Source organism: Aythya ferina (genome assembly GCF_964211825.1).
Source record: "Aythya ferina genome assembly, chromosome: Z".
NCBI lineage: Eukaryota > Metazoa > Chordata > Aves > Anseriformes > Anatidae > Aythya > Aythya ferina.
In genome coordinates, this window is record NC_140299.1 from 23,996,289 (window position 1) to 24,010,745 (window position 14,457).

Consider the following 14,457-nt stretch of genomic DNA (forward strand, 5'->3'; position numbering starts at 1 on the left):
ATCTGTAAGTACCTGAAAGAACTTGAGGTTGGTAGTAGTACTAATAGTAGTTCCAGCTATAGGGACAACCTGCTGACGCAGGGAGTCTGCCTGTCATCACAGAGGGAGCTTGGGGATGGCACTCATTTTCGCCTGTGGATTTTGAGGAGGCACTTACAAGTGATTCCTCAACTGAAAATGCTAGAGTTGTGACTAGATATAAACTAGATATAATAATCTGATATATAAGGTACAATATAAGGTACGATCATAGAATCACAGAATATCCCAAGTTGGAAGGGACCCATAAGGATCATCAAGTCCAACTCCTGGCACCACACAGGTCTGCCCAAAAGTTTAGACCATGTGACTAAGTGCACAGTCCAATTGCACCAGCTAGCGATGCCGTGCTTGATGCACCCCAAGGTAAGGTTGGCCTTCCCGGCTGCCAGGGCACACTGCTGGCTCATATTCAGCTTGCTGTCAACCACAACCCCCAGATCCCTCTCTGCGGGGCTGCTCTCCAGCATCTCATCGCCCAGTCTGTATGTATAGCCAGGGTTACCCCGTCCCAGGTGCAGGTCCTGGCACTTGCCTTTGTTAAAATTCATATATAAGACACAATGTAGGATACAATAAAACTGAAGACATGTATACGACATCCCAAATTCGCAAATTTGACAGGAGGTGACAGTTCTGCAAGCCCTGTACTTTCATCTGGGTCGTCCTCTCTCTATACCCTTCTTAAGAAGAGCTTTGAAGATTGCAGAGGTAAAGCTGAAAACAAGTGTTCTTTATGCAGTACCTGGAAGTTGTAATACTTAACTGTGGAAGCTTGTTATAATGGCTCAAAACTTCCATATGAGCCCAAAAAGTATTGCAGCTGTTTGCCTGCTTTTAGTCACTTGAGTCTAGTTAACCAAAGTTAAAATGCTTGATACTGCAGGTGGTCACTAGACCGCTATTAAAAGCATATGAGCAGCCTAATACAACTCAGAACTGCTCTGTGATTAAGCCATTTGAATTTCAAGCCTACAGCTTGGAAAATGTTTAAGAAAGTATTCTGGTTTGACTAAAAGGCAACTGAACAATGCAGGTGAGCGTGGAACAACACATTCTGTCCAAGTAAATGCTGGAGCTATCCATTCTGGACTATGCCGTCATCGGTGTCCTTCCATCCAGGATGGCAGCTGCTGCTTCCTGCTTAGCTCTGAAACTTCCCAGTGGAAGCCAGTGGGTAAGTCATGCTGCACCTGCAAGCACGGACTTGGATGCACAAGTTTAAAAGGCCACCCCGGGACAAGTGCATGCAGGCCTTTTGCATCGCTTGGGGGACAGAAGTAGGGTGGTGACTGTTAGCTCTCCCCCATTACCAAGGAGGCCAAATGTTCAAGCCCAACATGTTCTAGTAGGCTTGTCTAATAACTTCCCTTCAGACGACAACTCTGCAGTACCACGTGTCCTACAGTGAGAGTGAGCTCGTCCCAGTCATGCCGCACTTGGCAAAGAACGTAATTCTAATGAGCCAGGGCTCTATGGGGCATGTGGCAAGAGCTTGTCGGGGATGGTGGGGAGTGTGCTTGGCTAAGTGTCAGCGCATGGTGCTCTGGGGCTGTGTCGGCTGTGACCTGAGCCATCAAGCTTGGATCAGCCCTGCTTACTGCAGCTGAAAATCTGCCCCAAGGTGGTGTGATATGGCACAAACTGACCAAAATTGGAAAAACCTGGGTCTGGCTGCTAGAATTGGCTTGGCCTGACCCTCCCCTTCCCCCCCCAGGCCTCAGATGGGCAGGAATAATGAAATAATGTGGGTAAACTTTGTGTCTTTGTGTTGGTAAACCCCCTTGTGTCTCTGCAGGCCATCGGGAGTAAGTACGCCACCTGGAGCAACATGCAAGTAAGCACTTGGACAGCTGCTGTCATAGAAGACTGAGCCAAACCCGTGGTTGCATTCCTATAACCCCGTGAAAATTCAAAAAAAAAAAAAAAAAAAAAAAAGATTGTCAGAGCTGTGTCTATATAAACTCTTAGTTTTTAGTTGCGTGCTTCGTGCTTTTAACAAAGACGGTTTTATCTTCCCTGCCACCCAGCCCACAACTCCCCTCAGAGCCCCGCCCGGCCGCCATCTTGCGCACGGGGGCGGTGCTGCGGGGCGGGCGGGCGAGGCCCGCGCGGGCAGTTCGAAGGCGGCGCCATGGCGGAGCCCGGAGGAGCCGAGCCTGAGCCCGAGCCCGAGCCCGAGCCCGGGCCCGAGCCCGGGCCCGAGGTGACGGTGAACATCCCCTTCCTGATCCGGTGCGTGCCGTGCGGGGCGGCGGGGGGCTCGGGGACGGGGAATGGGAATGGGGACGGGGACGGCGCGCTGACGGCTTCGCTCGGCTCCTTTGCAGCCTGCGGGAGCAGCTGAAGCAGCAGCTGATGGAGTGCCAAACCGCAGCCCGCGCCTGTGAGTAACGCAGCGCCTTCCCTTCAAGCCCCTGACACCCCCCTGGCACCCCCCAGGGATCCCCCTGAGACCGCTCTGACACCCCCACCTGGTGCTGTGCTTTTAGTCCCTCAGCCAAGCACCTACACAGCCCTCCTACCCCCCTGCGTAGTCTCACTGAGGCTGGATGAGCTGGTGAGGTGTGGAGGCAGAATAAAAGATGCATTAAATGGCTTTGTCCCTTACGTTCTGTAAATCGTGTTTAAAGTCTTCCTCTTGTGCTGTTCTAGTGTGTTCTTGCTTTGCAGATCAAGGAGGGTGCCCTGACCATGACGTGGAAGAAAAGGCTACTACGGAGTACGTAATTTGTTAACTTTGAGCTTCTGTATGTATTGTAAAATAAATTGAAGGGCTGAGCTTGGAAGCTCTCTTCTGGTTACTCCTTTTTAGTAGATACTCTGGATTAACAATCAGTACTACGCAAGAATGTGGTGAAAAGCAGATGACACCAAGTTAGGTGCGTGTATCAGTCTGCTCAAGGGTAGGAAGGCTCTGCATAGGCTCTGCATCTGGGTAGGCTGCACCGATGGGCTAAGACCAACTCTGTGAAGTTCAACAAGGCCAAGTGCCAGCTCCTGCACCTGGGGCACAACAACCCCAAGCAGAGCTACAGGCTGGGGGATGAGTGGTTGGAGAGCTGCCAGGCAGAGAAGGACCTGGGAGTGATGGTGGATAGTCGGCTGAATATGAGCCAGCAGTGTGCTCAGGTGGCCAAGAAGGCCAACGGCATCCTGGCTTGTATCAGGAACAGTGTGACCAGCAGGGCTAGGGAGGTGATCGTCCCCCTGTACTCAGCTCTGGTGAGGCCACACCTTGAGTACTGTGTTCAGTGTTGGGCCCCTCGCTACAAGAAGGACATGGAGGTGCTTGAGTGGGTGCAGAGAAGGGTGACAAAGCTGGTGAGGGGCCTGGAGAACAAGTCCTACGAGGAGCAGCTGAGGGAGCTGGGCTTGTTCAGCCTGGAGAAGAGGAGGCTCAGGGGCGACCTTATCGCTCTCTATAGGTACCTCAAGGGAGGCTGTAGCGAGGTGGGGGTTGGCCTGTTCTCCCACGTGCCTGGTGACAGGACGAGGGGGAATGGGCTTAAGTTGAGCCAGGGGAGTTTTAGGTTAGATGTTAGGAAGAACTTCTTTACTGAAAGGGTTGTGAGGCATTGGAACAGGCTGCCCAGGGAAGTGGTGGAGTCACCATCCGTGGAGGTCTTTAAAAGACGTTTAGATGTCGAACTTAGTGATATGGTTTAGTGGAGGACTTGTTGGTGTTAGGTCAGAGGTTAGACTCAGTGATCTTAGAGATCTCTTCCAACTTAGAGGAATCTGTGTGTGATTCTGTGTGAAAACAAAGAAAATGAAGAGAGAATATGACTGAATGACTTGTAGTTTGGAGGAAAAGTTCTTCCTTCAGACATGCAGAGAACAAGTTAAAAATACGAGGTTGCTTTTACAGTTTTTGTTCCTTTCATGCTTTGTTTCAGATGCATGCAAAGTTTGGAAAATGAACTGGAGAAAATAAAAACCTCCTTCAAGAACAAGACATTATTCGTGCAAAGGTAGATTTTTCTTTCTACTTGGAGGTTTTCTGTTTGTTTACATGTGTGCACATGCATGCAGAAATGCATAATTATGATTAAAATAGGATTCCAGAGTGATACAGCACGTGTTGCAAACACGAGAGATTTAATACAATTGCTTCAATAGGAATGAAGAGGGATATACCATAGAGAATAACAACAAAACACAAACTGAAGCAAGTGTGAGCCTCAGAGGTTCTGCAAAATTAAGAAAAGGCAGACAGTGTACATTAGTAAAAGTAGTTGGTGGTACTTTACAAATTCCTGTGAAGAGGTTGAGGTTGGTAGTTGTTGTGTATCTCCTAAACTAGACAGACGACTGTTTGTTTGAATTCCCACCTTTGTCCAGCTTCCCTTCGTCAGACTGGGACTGATGGCATCTGAGGTATGTTTGTCAAGATAGAAATGCATTGTCACTCTTACAAATGGTCTTTGATAACACCTTTCTTGTCCTGAGAATTAAGCCCCAGTATTTAAGTGTTATATTTAAAAGTTAAATAGTTAAAAAGTTAAGTGTTGTTGTCGTCATTTTTTTTAAATATGTATTTCCAATGTTAAGTGGGTATAAGTGAAATTAGTAAATCTCTCTTCCAGTATATATCAGCAGTTAGTTCTCAGTTTCTTATCAATTCTCATCAGTTATTTGTCTTTCTTATACCATGCAGGATGCAGTTTGCGGATGCCCTGCGAAAGAAAATGGCAGAAAATGATGGTGAGGCAAGGTAAGATGTTTTGGGGGAAAGGATGGCCAGAAAAGAAAGGACCATCCTTTAATGCGGCACATTTCTATTTTGCTTCATGGTAACTTTTGTAAAGCAAACTTCTTGTCTAGCTTTGACTGGAAAAGATATAGTCCACCAGTTTCTGGCTAGAGACAGCATGATCAAAACTGCTATATGCACGGTGGATTTACCTTTGGACTCTAAATTAACTAGCCTTTGATTACAGAGATGCTTAAGCTTGTTTCACAGAAACCAGCTCAACTCCAGAAGCACCAATGTGGTTTGATCATTAGCTCTGTTATTTTGGCTGTGCTTGTGAAATGCACTGGACTCCCCACCACCAGCACTGGTGTTTCCATATTTAAATGAAGCCACAAGAACATTTATTGAATGTTATGTGAGTTCTTGCCCTCTTTGGATCATGTCCTTAGATTCGTGTTGACATTTGAGAGTTGATTGAATATGGGGATGTTTTGTGAGCAGTGGACTCGGGCAGCTTCTCTCCCTGGTTTAGACAGTATTAAGTCACTTTGTGAAGACTGGATTTGGCTTTGTCTGGGCTTAAGTGGCTTTCCTAGTTTTTGATGCACCAGTAAGAGTTGTTTGTAGTTAACAGTTTTTTGTTTCTAAGGAATATGAATTCCCAGCATTTATAATAGCTGAGTGCATACTGCAAGCTGGTAATGGAGCCTTGCTTCAGCTTTGCTGCCTTCATTAAATAATTATGTAGAAGCTTAATGCCTGTCAAACAGAACCGAAGATTTCAAATGTGCTTAAAATCAGTTTTAACTTCTTGCCCGCTGTTAATTGATATATGCATATGAAGTGTCGTATGAGAAATTGCATTTCTGTTGAAAATACAGCTGAAAGCAATGTGTTTCCATGATGTCCCTGTTACAGCCCAGAATTCAGGAGCTCTAACCACTAGCTCTATGATTTGAAAAATTAAACTTAACTGATGTTTTAGCAAAACTGAGAGCGAAACAAGAAGCCTATGTGGCGCCTACAACTAGAAGCATGCTAGATGTGTATTTATCTGTTTTCCTGTTAAGATAAACGAGCATTTTTTGTTTAATCTAAATAACTTGGATTAAAGTGTTCATGCTGTCAACACATATTAATGGTCTAAATGCAACTTCTCTTTCTTCCTTAGACTGATTGTGGATACCGTACTGAACACAGTAGAGCTCAGCCAGGCAATAATTGAATTTCAAAAAGTAAGTGCCATTTGTTCCTTTTGCTGCAGTTGTGCACGCTTGCTGTAAAGGTAATTGAAAGTAACAGGAATGCACAAGTCATTTGAAAGTAAGTATGTGGCTCAAAGGGCATAGTTGCTAGCAGTGTTAAAATTACTGAAGTTGCTGCTTCAAGTGAGTATGCAAGCAAGTCTGCAAGAACTGCCCTTAGCTGCTTTTGTGGACTGAATTAGCATCATCTGTATTTATTGGAAATGAGAGTCTACGAAATACGTTTTTCTTTCAGGAAACACGTGACATTGAAGACAAAATGAATGCCCTTAGAAGGAAAAGACTCAGTAAGTGCATATTTGAATATACTGTTCATATTTTAAAGTGCTTCTTGTAGCATTATTAAGTGACTACAAAATTCTTAATGCAGTTATAAAACTTATGAAAACAGTTTTACTAGGTGCTATAAAAATGAGCAGGTATGGTGTCTACATGATGATGAGACTGATAGAACGTATCAGTCATATTCTTGTATCTCTGGTTCCATATCTGCTAAAAAACAAGAAGAGTGATGGTCTTTCGTTATTTATTATAAGCTTCCCAGCAACCTACACTTCATTTAGTAATTTAAATCAGTTCTGCAAAACTGAAAGGATTCTTTTTTTTCTCAAACTGCACTTTTGTGAAATGTTTGTTGAACAAGAGGGTACTTACTTACAAAGAGCTTGTGTAGTGATTTGTAACTTGGTATTCAGAACGCTTATTACAGGGGGTCAAATTTACATTTGAAATCGCATTTCAGAACTTAGTAAGGTAAATAATTTTTTTGAATAGCACTAAAAGTTTGTTCTTAACGTCATACAACGAGGTTTGACAGCAGTTCTAACAATTATTAATTCAATTGCTTGTTTCATGCGTAGAAATTGGTATGTATGTTGAGAGTAATAGACACAATGAAGTATGTCTTTTCACAGTAAAAAAAAAAAAATGAGCACCCTAACACCCTCCTTCAGTTAAGGAATGCTGTATCAGGAACAGCAGCATTCTGACCATGTATGAAATCTCCCTTCACGGTGTCTTTCAGTCTTGCTTTTAGCCTGGTATCGTCCAAAACCTGGCAATACTCACTGGTGTTGTCCATGTATCCCTTCTATGACTTTTGAATTTGTTTTCAATCCAATATGATTTTAAACATCTCCAACTATAAATGCCGTGACAACTAAAGATGGGGCGTAGGACAGGTATTTAAATTAGGGTCTATGTCTGAAGGAAATGCAGACCTTATTCAGAGGACTTTTGGTTTTGTTAGCAGCCAAGGAACCAGTTGGTGTGTACTGATACCAGGTACTGCAGTACTTGTGTCTTGTGTAAAAGGTATGTTGTTAGGTCTGTTGGAGGAAGTGGAGGGAGAGAGAAGTTTGAGCTATTGCAATAGAAATGCCTTAGATGTCTGTAAGAAAAAAAAATATCTGTTTAGGTCTTCTGCTCACTGAACTACTTCTTAATGCTTTGTTTTACTAATAATGGAACAGTTCTAAGACAGGCTGAAGAAGACAAACTACAGAAAATTCATCTCATGATGAAAAAAATAAAGGAACTAGGGAGTAAGGAAGTGAATGAAATGCTGGAGAAAATACGTAAAAACCTACAAACTGAAAGAGCGATGACTACAGTAATTCAAAATGTATTCCAGGTAATTTCATAGCTTTCATAAGCAGATTGGCAGTTCTGCATTACAAGCAGAATAATATACTGTGTAGTGAATGTGACTTCAAACAAAGTCATGTTTTCTAAACTCTTTAAGTAACAGCAGTAATGGAAAAACTGCAGTATGAAAGGAAATCTTTATTATTTTCAGGACTAAAACTATAAAACTTGTTTGGAGTTATTATTTCCAGAGTTTAGAAACATGCTATTGATCTGTCTTTATTTCTTTGGTCCCTTAAAGGTACAAAGGTAATGCATTTTCCAGAAATGTGTCTATCATGGCAGTGGCTATAATTCTTTACACTGATGGTCACACCTACATCCCCCCAAACCAGTTCCCTAGGACAAATAAATAGGCCTTAATCTGATGATACTGGTGGAATTAGGGTGGGAGGTGGGCCTCCTGCAGCATCCTGTGCTCAGAGGGGTGCCACTAGAGGTCATGTGCCCTCTGCTGCCACCCCCTGCTCTGCCTCTTGCAGTGTGGCTTGTCCTGACCTGTGAAATACCAGTGAAAAACGCACATAGTTTATTTAAAAAAAAAAAAAAGACTGGGGAAGAATATATTTGATAGAAATATCAAAAAAAAAAAGGTAGAAAAATGGATATAACCATTCTGTGAATTTGCATGACCAGTGGAGTACCAAGAACAGAAGAAGAGCCACATGTTCTTTCTGTCGCATGCTATGTCTGCTACTAGTTTGAAACATATTATGGTTTCATCTCAAATCGAGAATAGGAAATTAAACGTTTTAGTGGGTTTTAGATTAGATTCCCAGAATTCTGTTTTTGTACTCCTGAGGTCTTCTGAAGAATAAGTAAAACAATTCTTTTTTGGTTAAATTAAAAATTCCCATTTTCAATCTAGAATGGCAGAGTGAGAATGTTACAAACAATCATTTTCTCCTCTCTTCCTAAATCCTGTCCATTTCAAACACTGCTGTGAATTTCAAGGGCTTCCAAACTTTAAACAAGACCAACAGAAATTTTGATCCTTTTTAAGAGCTTTTGTTTTTTAACCACTAGTCTTTCTGTCTTGTAGAGCATCATCATTGGAAGCCAGGTTAACTGGGCAGAAGATCCATCTTTGAAGGCTATTGTTCTACAGCTTGAAAAAAACGTCTCTGAGTCAGGAAGATGACCTTTCATATTTAAAGTGTACATAATCAACATATAATCAATATTCAATGCATCATAGAAGCTCAGTTTTATGAATTTTGGCCTTTCTGGAAGTTCTCTCTAGACTCAGAATATGGCCATGCAACTCACTGAGGTGAATTTTTAATTCGTGGTAAAGAACAGTCATTGCAACAAGTAATGTAGCTGATGAACCTGTGAAGGGCTACTTTATAGCAGTTTGAAGTCAAGAACTCCTTTCCTCCTGAAATTCAGCAATAAGACAAGAAAGAGTATCAATTTATATAACCTACACATGACAAGCTTGTACGTAGAAGGTATTACACCAGGGCACTGCCACTGCTTTTCTGCTCCGCCTTCCTCCTGTTTCTGTATTCTGTATTCCACAGGACCCTGCAGTGTCCCAGTAGAAAGCTCAAATTGTAAAACTTGATTAGGAAAGTGTTTGTCTGGGGGCTTTTTTGTTGTCGTTGTTGTTTAGTTATTGTAGAATTTTACGCCTAGAAACGTTTATGTTTTTAACTGTGCGGCTGTGCTGTAGGGTGCAGGAAGAGAAGCGAGCTGTCCGCGCTGCACCTAGCAGGAAGCTCCCGCAGCCTTTAGACGCCAACAATCGCGTTTTTAATACACTGCTACGCTGGCCGAGAAATAAAACGAAGAACGGGCCGCTTTGTCTCGCACGAGGAGCGCGGGGCGCGCTGCCAGCACCCGGGGTCCGGGCCTCTCCCGCCGGCGCGCCCCTTGCCACGCCCCCTTTGCGGGAGGCCACGCCCTCGTTGCGGAAAAGCCCCGCCCAGCCGCGGGCAGGGGGTGACCATGGGCAGCAAGATGGCGGCGGCCGCCCGCGCCGTGCAGGTAGCGGCGGCGGCCCCGGGAGGGGGGGGCGGTGGGGGCGGCGGGGCCGGGGCGCGGCGCGGGACCCCCTCAACCCCCCCCCCCCAGCGCGGGGCCGGCGGGGCTCGGGGGCGGCCGGGGCTCGGGGCGCCGCCCGGGGGCCGTGTCCTTGGCGAGGGGAGGGGGCGCCCGGAGGTGGGGCCGGGCCCCGGGGGTCCGCGGGGGGTGCGCGGGGCCGCTGCTGACGGGCGGCGCTGCCGTGTCCCCCCGCAGGTGGTGAAGCCGCACACGCCCCTCATTAAGTTCCCGGACAGGAGGAGCGGTCCCAGGCCTAAAAGTAAGTGTCTGCCCCCACGCGGCGAGCGGCGGCCCCGTGCCCGCGGGGACCCCCCTGGTGCGGGGCGAGGGCTCCGCGGCAGCGGTGTCGGTGCGAAGGGAGCGCCTGGCGCAGCCCTCGGCCGCTGCGATAAGCAGGGCTGGCTAAAAGCCGTGCTTTCGTGGCCGTCTTTCACACCGATTTTTACACCCATAGCTTCGCTGATGTTTACAGGGTCCCTGCTACTGTTACGTTGACACATCAAAGTTACATAACCTGTGTGTTGCTTTTCGCATGAGTCAATAAAGCGTTTGAAACGAAAACAGCAGGTGCCTTAGAAGCGCAGTTACATTGTCCTCATTTGTTCAGAACCGGTGGCTGTTCTCATTCTTTTTTTAGTTTGTTACCTCCGATGTCTTTTTTTCTGCCACCTTCAAACTTTACACACTTAATCCTGTAACACCGTCTGAAGGGTGATTATTCGGTAAAGAACGGTTGGAAGCACCTTAACACACCAGTAACTGCACCGTATATTTGCCAGAGATTTAGCTGCTTCATTTATCCACTGACATTTCAAAGTATCTACAGCATACATCAGTGCCACTTCTGATGTATCCGTGAAGTCCTCAGGAGCCGTATTTGGGGATAACTTTGCCAGAACTCTATGCTGCACCCAGCTCAGTGGGCTGCACCATCTCTCATGCCAGTGAATTGCATTCTTAAAAAATGTGTTCTGTTCCTCTCTATCTCTGTGCCAGAAGAACTTTGTCACGGTAGCATTCGAGTCCGCTAGACCTTTCTACCAGAACCGTGTTCTGTCGCCTCGACAGCAAATTGCAGCCGGCCTCTCTCTGCTTGAAGGTTGTGGCAGTGACTGCCTTCACTCACCGCACCAGGCTGCTGCTCGCGCATGGCCACGCGGAGCTCTGCAGATCAAGGATACACTTTTAGAGCCATGGGCGCTGGAAAGGCCAGCCAAATTCTTTTATGGTATTACTATTGCAACACGTTGTCAAACAGGGCAGGGAAAACTATAGGAGAGACTGTATCTGCGCTAGAGCAATTTAGGTCTAGTGCTTCCGAGTCCCGATTTCTGGTGTTTTTAATTGGCCAGTGCTTCAGTTCCAGCTACGTGTCAGAATCAAAATTGTACGATAGAGGAAGCTCTCGGGCAAATCTCTAAATGTTTTTGTGGCATATAAGACAAATTCAGAGAAGCTATTTCTCATGACGAATTTTATTTCTTGAAACAAAAATACTTTGTAGGCGTTACTGGCCAGAATTATCAGCTCTGAGTTGTCAGAAACAGCTTTCTTCTGTTTTCGTCTTCTGCCTCTTTTGCCTCCTGATCTTAAATTTTAGAATTTCATCTTCATGGCTTGTTCAGATTATGTTCAGATTATGTTCCTTTCAATAAGCTCTCTCCCTCCTTGCTCTGTTCGGGACCTGCCTTGCCAAAGCACCTGATCAATTTGCAGCTTTCAGTCTTCTGACCGAGAACTCCTGAGTGTGCCCCTCCATGGTGTTTTTTTTTTACCAACAGTGGTTTGATGACTTTGCTGCAGCTGTTTGACATCCCTGCCCTGCCAATCAACTCAGACTCACCATGGCTCCTCTCCTTTGTCACTACTGATCTTGGTGGAGGCAGCGGGGAGAGAGGCAGGCAATACCATGGCATTTTAACACATCCAGGTCTGCTCAGTCTTGACACTGCTTATTTTACAAAACCTTAGTCCGCCTGTCCCAGCTGCTTGAAGTTGTGTTTATCTTGCTCATTTTCCAGGGACACCGGGAAGGACTTCCTTCAGGAGCAGTCTGCTTTACCAGGTTTTTTAACCAGGCCTGAGTGCTTCCGAAGGAAACATACTGCAATGAGACGCAGTCCTCCCTGCTGTGGTAACTGTGCATTTCCATTGTCAGATCCACCATGGAGGGACAGACCTAAGGTCCAGCAGGCTGACGTTGATAGCACTGCCTTTCTGTCGTCTCTTTTCCTATCCTCAAACTGAAGGCAGCTTCCCTAACATGAATTCCTCGAGCCCTCTTCTCTGAAGTATTTCATGCAGCACTTGATCTGCATTTCATTAACAGTTTGACTGCTGATGCCCAATAGTGGTGTTCATTCGGCACAATGTTAAAAATGGGTTCAACATTGTGCATCATGAGCTTCATCCTTCTGTAAGCCACTGTCTCTTTTTCACCAGTCTGTCTTTACAGTTGCAGAAAACAGAAAGCATCATCTCAGTGGGCCTTATTTCTTCATCTTAGTTATCTTTCTGCATAAGCCTCCCCACACGCACATTGATGGTACTTCCTGCTGCAAGGAAAGCTTCCAGCGAAGGAAAGCCTTTGTTAGGATATATCATGTGGAGATCTGTTTCCACATGAACATTTCTGCCATTCGAATGTGTATTCTTTTAATTTCAGATAAATGTGCCCTTGATACTGTGCTCTTCATATATTAAACAGCAATTAGAACAAGCTGCAAGAAGCAGAGTGTCTTAATTCTTTTAATGTTTGTTATAAGGAAGAATGTTAATTGTCAATAACTAGTAACTTTTACTGTCTGCTCATCTAATTAATTTTACAGTCTTCTTGTATTTCTGTAAACGGTTTTGCAATCTGGGTTTCAGTACAGGAATCTCTACAAGCAAGTGTGCCCCATGCTTCAAAAGCACAGGAGTCTGTCGGAGGCAGAGCACCAGCCTTTCAAAGTATTTCACCTGTTAGTAGGGTACAAGGTACACCAGACACTTCGGAATTAGCGAGAACCTTCCCTCAGAAATACAGAAGGAAACTTATGTCAGATGAAGAGATTGAATATATTCAAGTAAGTTTCAATGATTGTGTGTTCTCTGTTTACACAGCATTTATCTTAATTTGAAACTTTGAAGGACCTGTAGAAATACGGTAGTACTTTGCGGTTCTTGGTAAGTGTGTACTCAGAGCTCTCACAGGTCCGAAGCACAGTACCCAAATGACAAATCCTTGGTACACGGGGTACCCAGCTTTTACAAATCAGCAGCTCGTGGTGTCACAGGGAGATACAGACTTGGAGCACTCATGGAGAGCTAGTGATAGGTACAGCCTACATCAACCATAGTTGCTACCTGTTCTGTAACAGCTGCTTAATGTGTAATTTCAATGTGTTGGATGCGACGACTGGAGTCTACACATGGGCCAGTGGAAGCTATTGCCAGGTGACAGAAGTCCAAAACATTTTTCAAACTAGTTTTTATGAGTTATTTAATAGTAAGTTAACTTTTGTATTTCAACTTTTGGGAACATTTTATTAAGTTCAATGTAAATATTTCCTGAAATATCTGCAGTTACAGTGTTATATGGGAAAGGTAAGAGAGACGTCCCTTCATAACAATTTTGAACTGTAAACATTGTTACTTAAAAGGGAAGAATGCACAGAATTGAAGAATAGTAGAGAGAGGTGAAAGCTGGAAATGAAAAGACACTTACATAGCATTGTTAAATGATAAGGACACCTAAAGTGTGACCACATATATATTGTTCTGCAAGCATATGGGTAGGACATTATAATTAGGAGCTTGTGAATTATTTTCCACAGTTATACACTTCTTCACCTCCAGCATATTTTTTTAATGGTGAGATACATCGTAAAATAATTGTGTCGGCACATTAATGCATTTCTGATTTCATAGAATCATAGAAACACAAGGTTGGAAAGGACCTACAGGATCATCTAGTCCAACCGTCCTCCTATCACTAAGCTACTAAATCATGTCTCGTAGCACCTTGTCCAAGCGCTTCTTGAATTTCTCACAAAGGTCGTAATTGCTGACCTGGGCCTTTTTTTTTTCCTTTGCACTTTGGAATTTGAGCAGTGGAAATAACCTTCAAACTTCTGTTCAGTGCTGCTGTGTCTCTCAGACCTTTTGTAAAGCGAGTAAGGGCCAGGTTTCTTCAGACGGGGAGAACTGCAGCCGTAGGTATGGGCTGCAGGATTTTTTCTTTTTTGATGTGCCTCAACTGAAAATTGGGCTGTTGCTGATAGATAAATGATGGTGCTTTATTTCATGCCCATTCTTTTATGGGTTAGAAATCAAAGTCTAAATAAGAAGTTTAGAGCAGAAATCTCGTTGGTTGGGCTGCGTGAGGAAAAAGCTTGTATCTCCCCTGGGTGTGGTGGTGTGTGCTTAGCCTGTCCCCTTTCTTTTCTCTTGCAGCGTGGAGGTCCGGAATAAGGCTGGAAGACGAGCTTGTCCCCGCTGCGGGAGGACGAAGCCTCGTGTTCACCGCCAAGGCATCGTCCCCTTAGCGTTACAGACGGCCGCACACGGCTAGCTTCAGCAGAACCCCGCCGCGAGGGGCGGGAGGGCAGGCATGACCCCCCCTCACACCTCCCCCGTCGATGGCTAACGAGCAGCGGCACACCATTAAAATATTTTTTCTAATTAGCCGTTCTACCACGCGGCGCCACTGCCTGCTTCTTCACGGGACCCCTCAGCGGGGCGGTGACGGTTACAGGGGGGCGGTGACGGTTACAG

At 45.1% G+C, this 14,457-nt stretch overlaps 2 protein-coding genes across 3 annotated transcripts; both read left to right on the top strand.

Annotated features, from left to right (window-relative positions):
• Positions 1–2,104: 2,104 nt before the first annotated feature.
• Positions 2,105–9,298, top strand: CENPH (centromere protein H). The gene is made up of 9 exons (XM_084503420.1): positions 2,105–2,274; positions 2,370–2,425; positions 2,713–2,761; positions 3,939–4,013; positions 4,700–4,756; positions 5,910–5,973; positions 6,239–6,290; positions 7,476–7,636; positions 8,693–9,298. The coding sequence occupies exons 1-9, from the start codon at positions 2,174–2,176 to the stop codon at positions 8,789–8,791; spliced, it is 714 nt and encodes a 237-aa protein (XP_084359546.1). The 5' UTR covers positions 2,105–2,173; the 3' UTR covers positions 8,792–9,298.
• A 1-nt stretch (position 9,299) lies between these two features.
• Positions 9,300–14,376, top strand: KGD4 (alpha-ketoglutarate dehydrogenase subunit 4; the record flags this gene model as incomplete). 2 transcript variants are annotated; one of them, XM_084503422.1, is made up of 4 exons in its annotated part: positions 9,550–9,642; positions 9,895–9,958; positions 12,571–12,767; positions 14,137–14,376. In XM_084503422.1, 4 exons carry the CDS (start codon positions 9,604–9,606, stop codon positions 14,152–14,154), a joined length of 318 nt encoding a protein of 105 aa, XP_084359548.1. In that variant the 3' UTR covers positions 14,155–14,376. The 2 variants fall into 2 exon arrangements, with proteins under 2 accessions (XP_084359547.1, XP_084359548.1); XM_084503421.1 differs by lacking the exon at positions 9,895–9,958 and having other exon boundaries at positions 9,300–9,642.
• Between the last annotated feature and the right edge of the window lie 81 nt (positions 14,377–14,457).

Coding starts and splice junctions, on each gene's coding strand:
- CENPH (XM_084503420.1), top strand. CDS start 2,174: ATGGCGGAGCCCGGAGGAGCCGAGCCTGAGCCCGAGCCCGAGCCCGAG. Junction 2,275..2,369: donor AACATCCCCTTCCTGATCCG/GTGCGTGCCGTG, acceptor GCTCCTTTGCAG/CCTGCGGGAGCAGCTGAAGC. Junction 2,762..3,938: donor GAAGAAAAGGCTACTACGGA/GTACGTAATTTG, acceptor GCTTTGTTTCAG/ATGCATGCAAAGTTTGGAAA.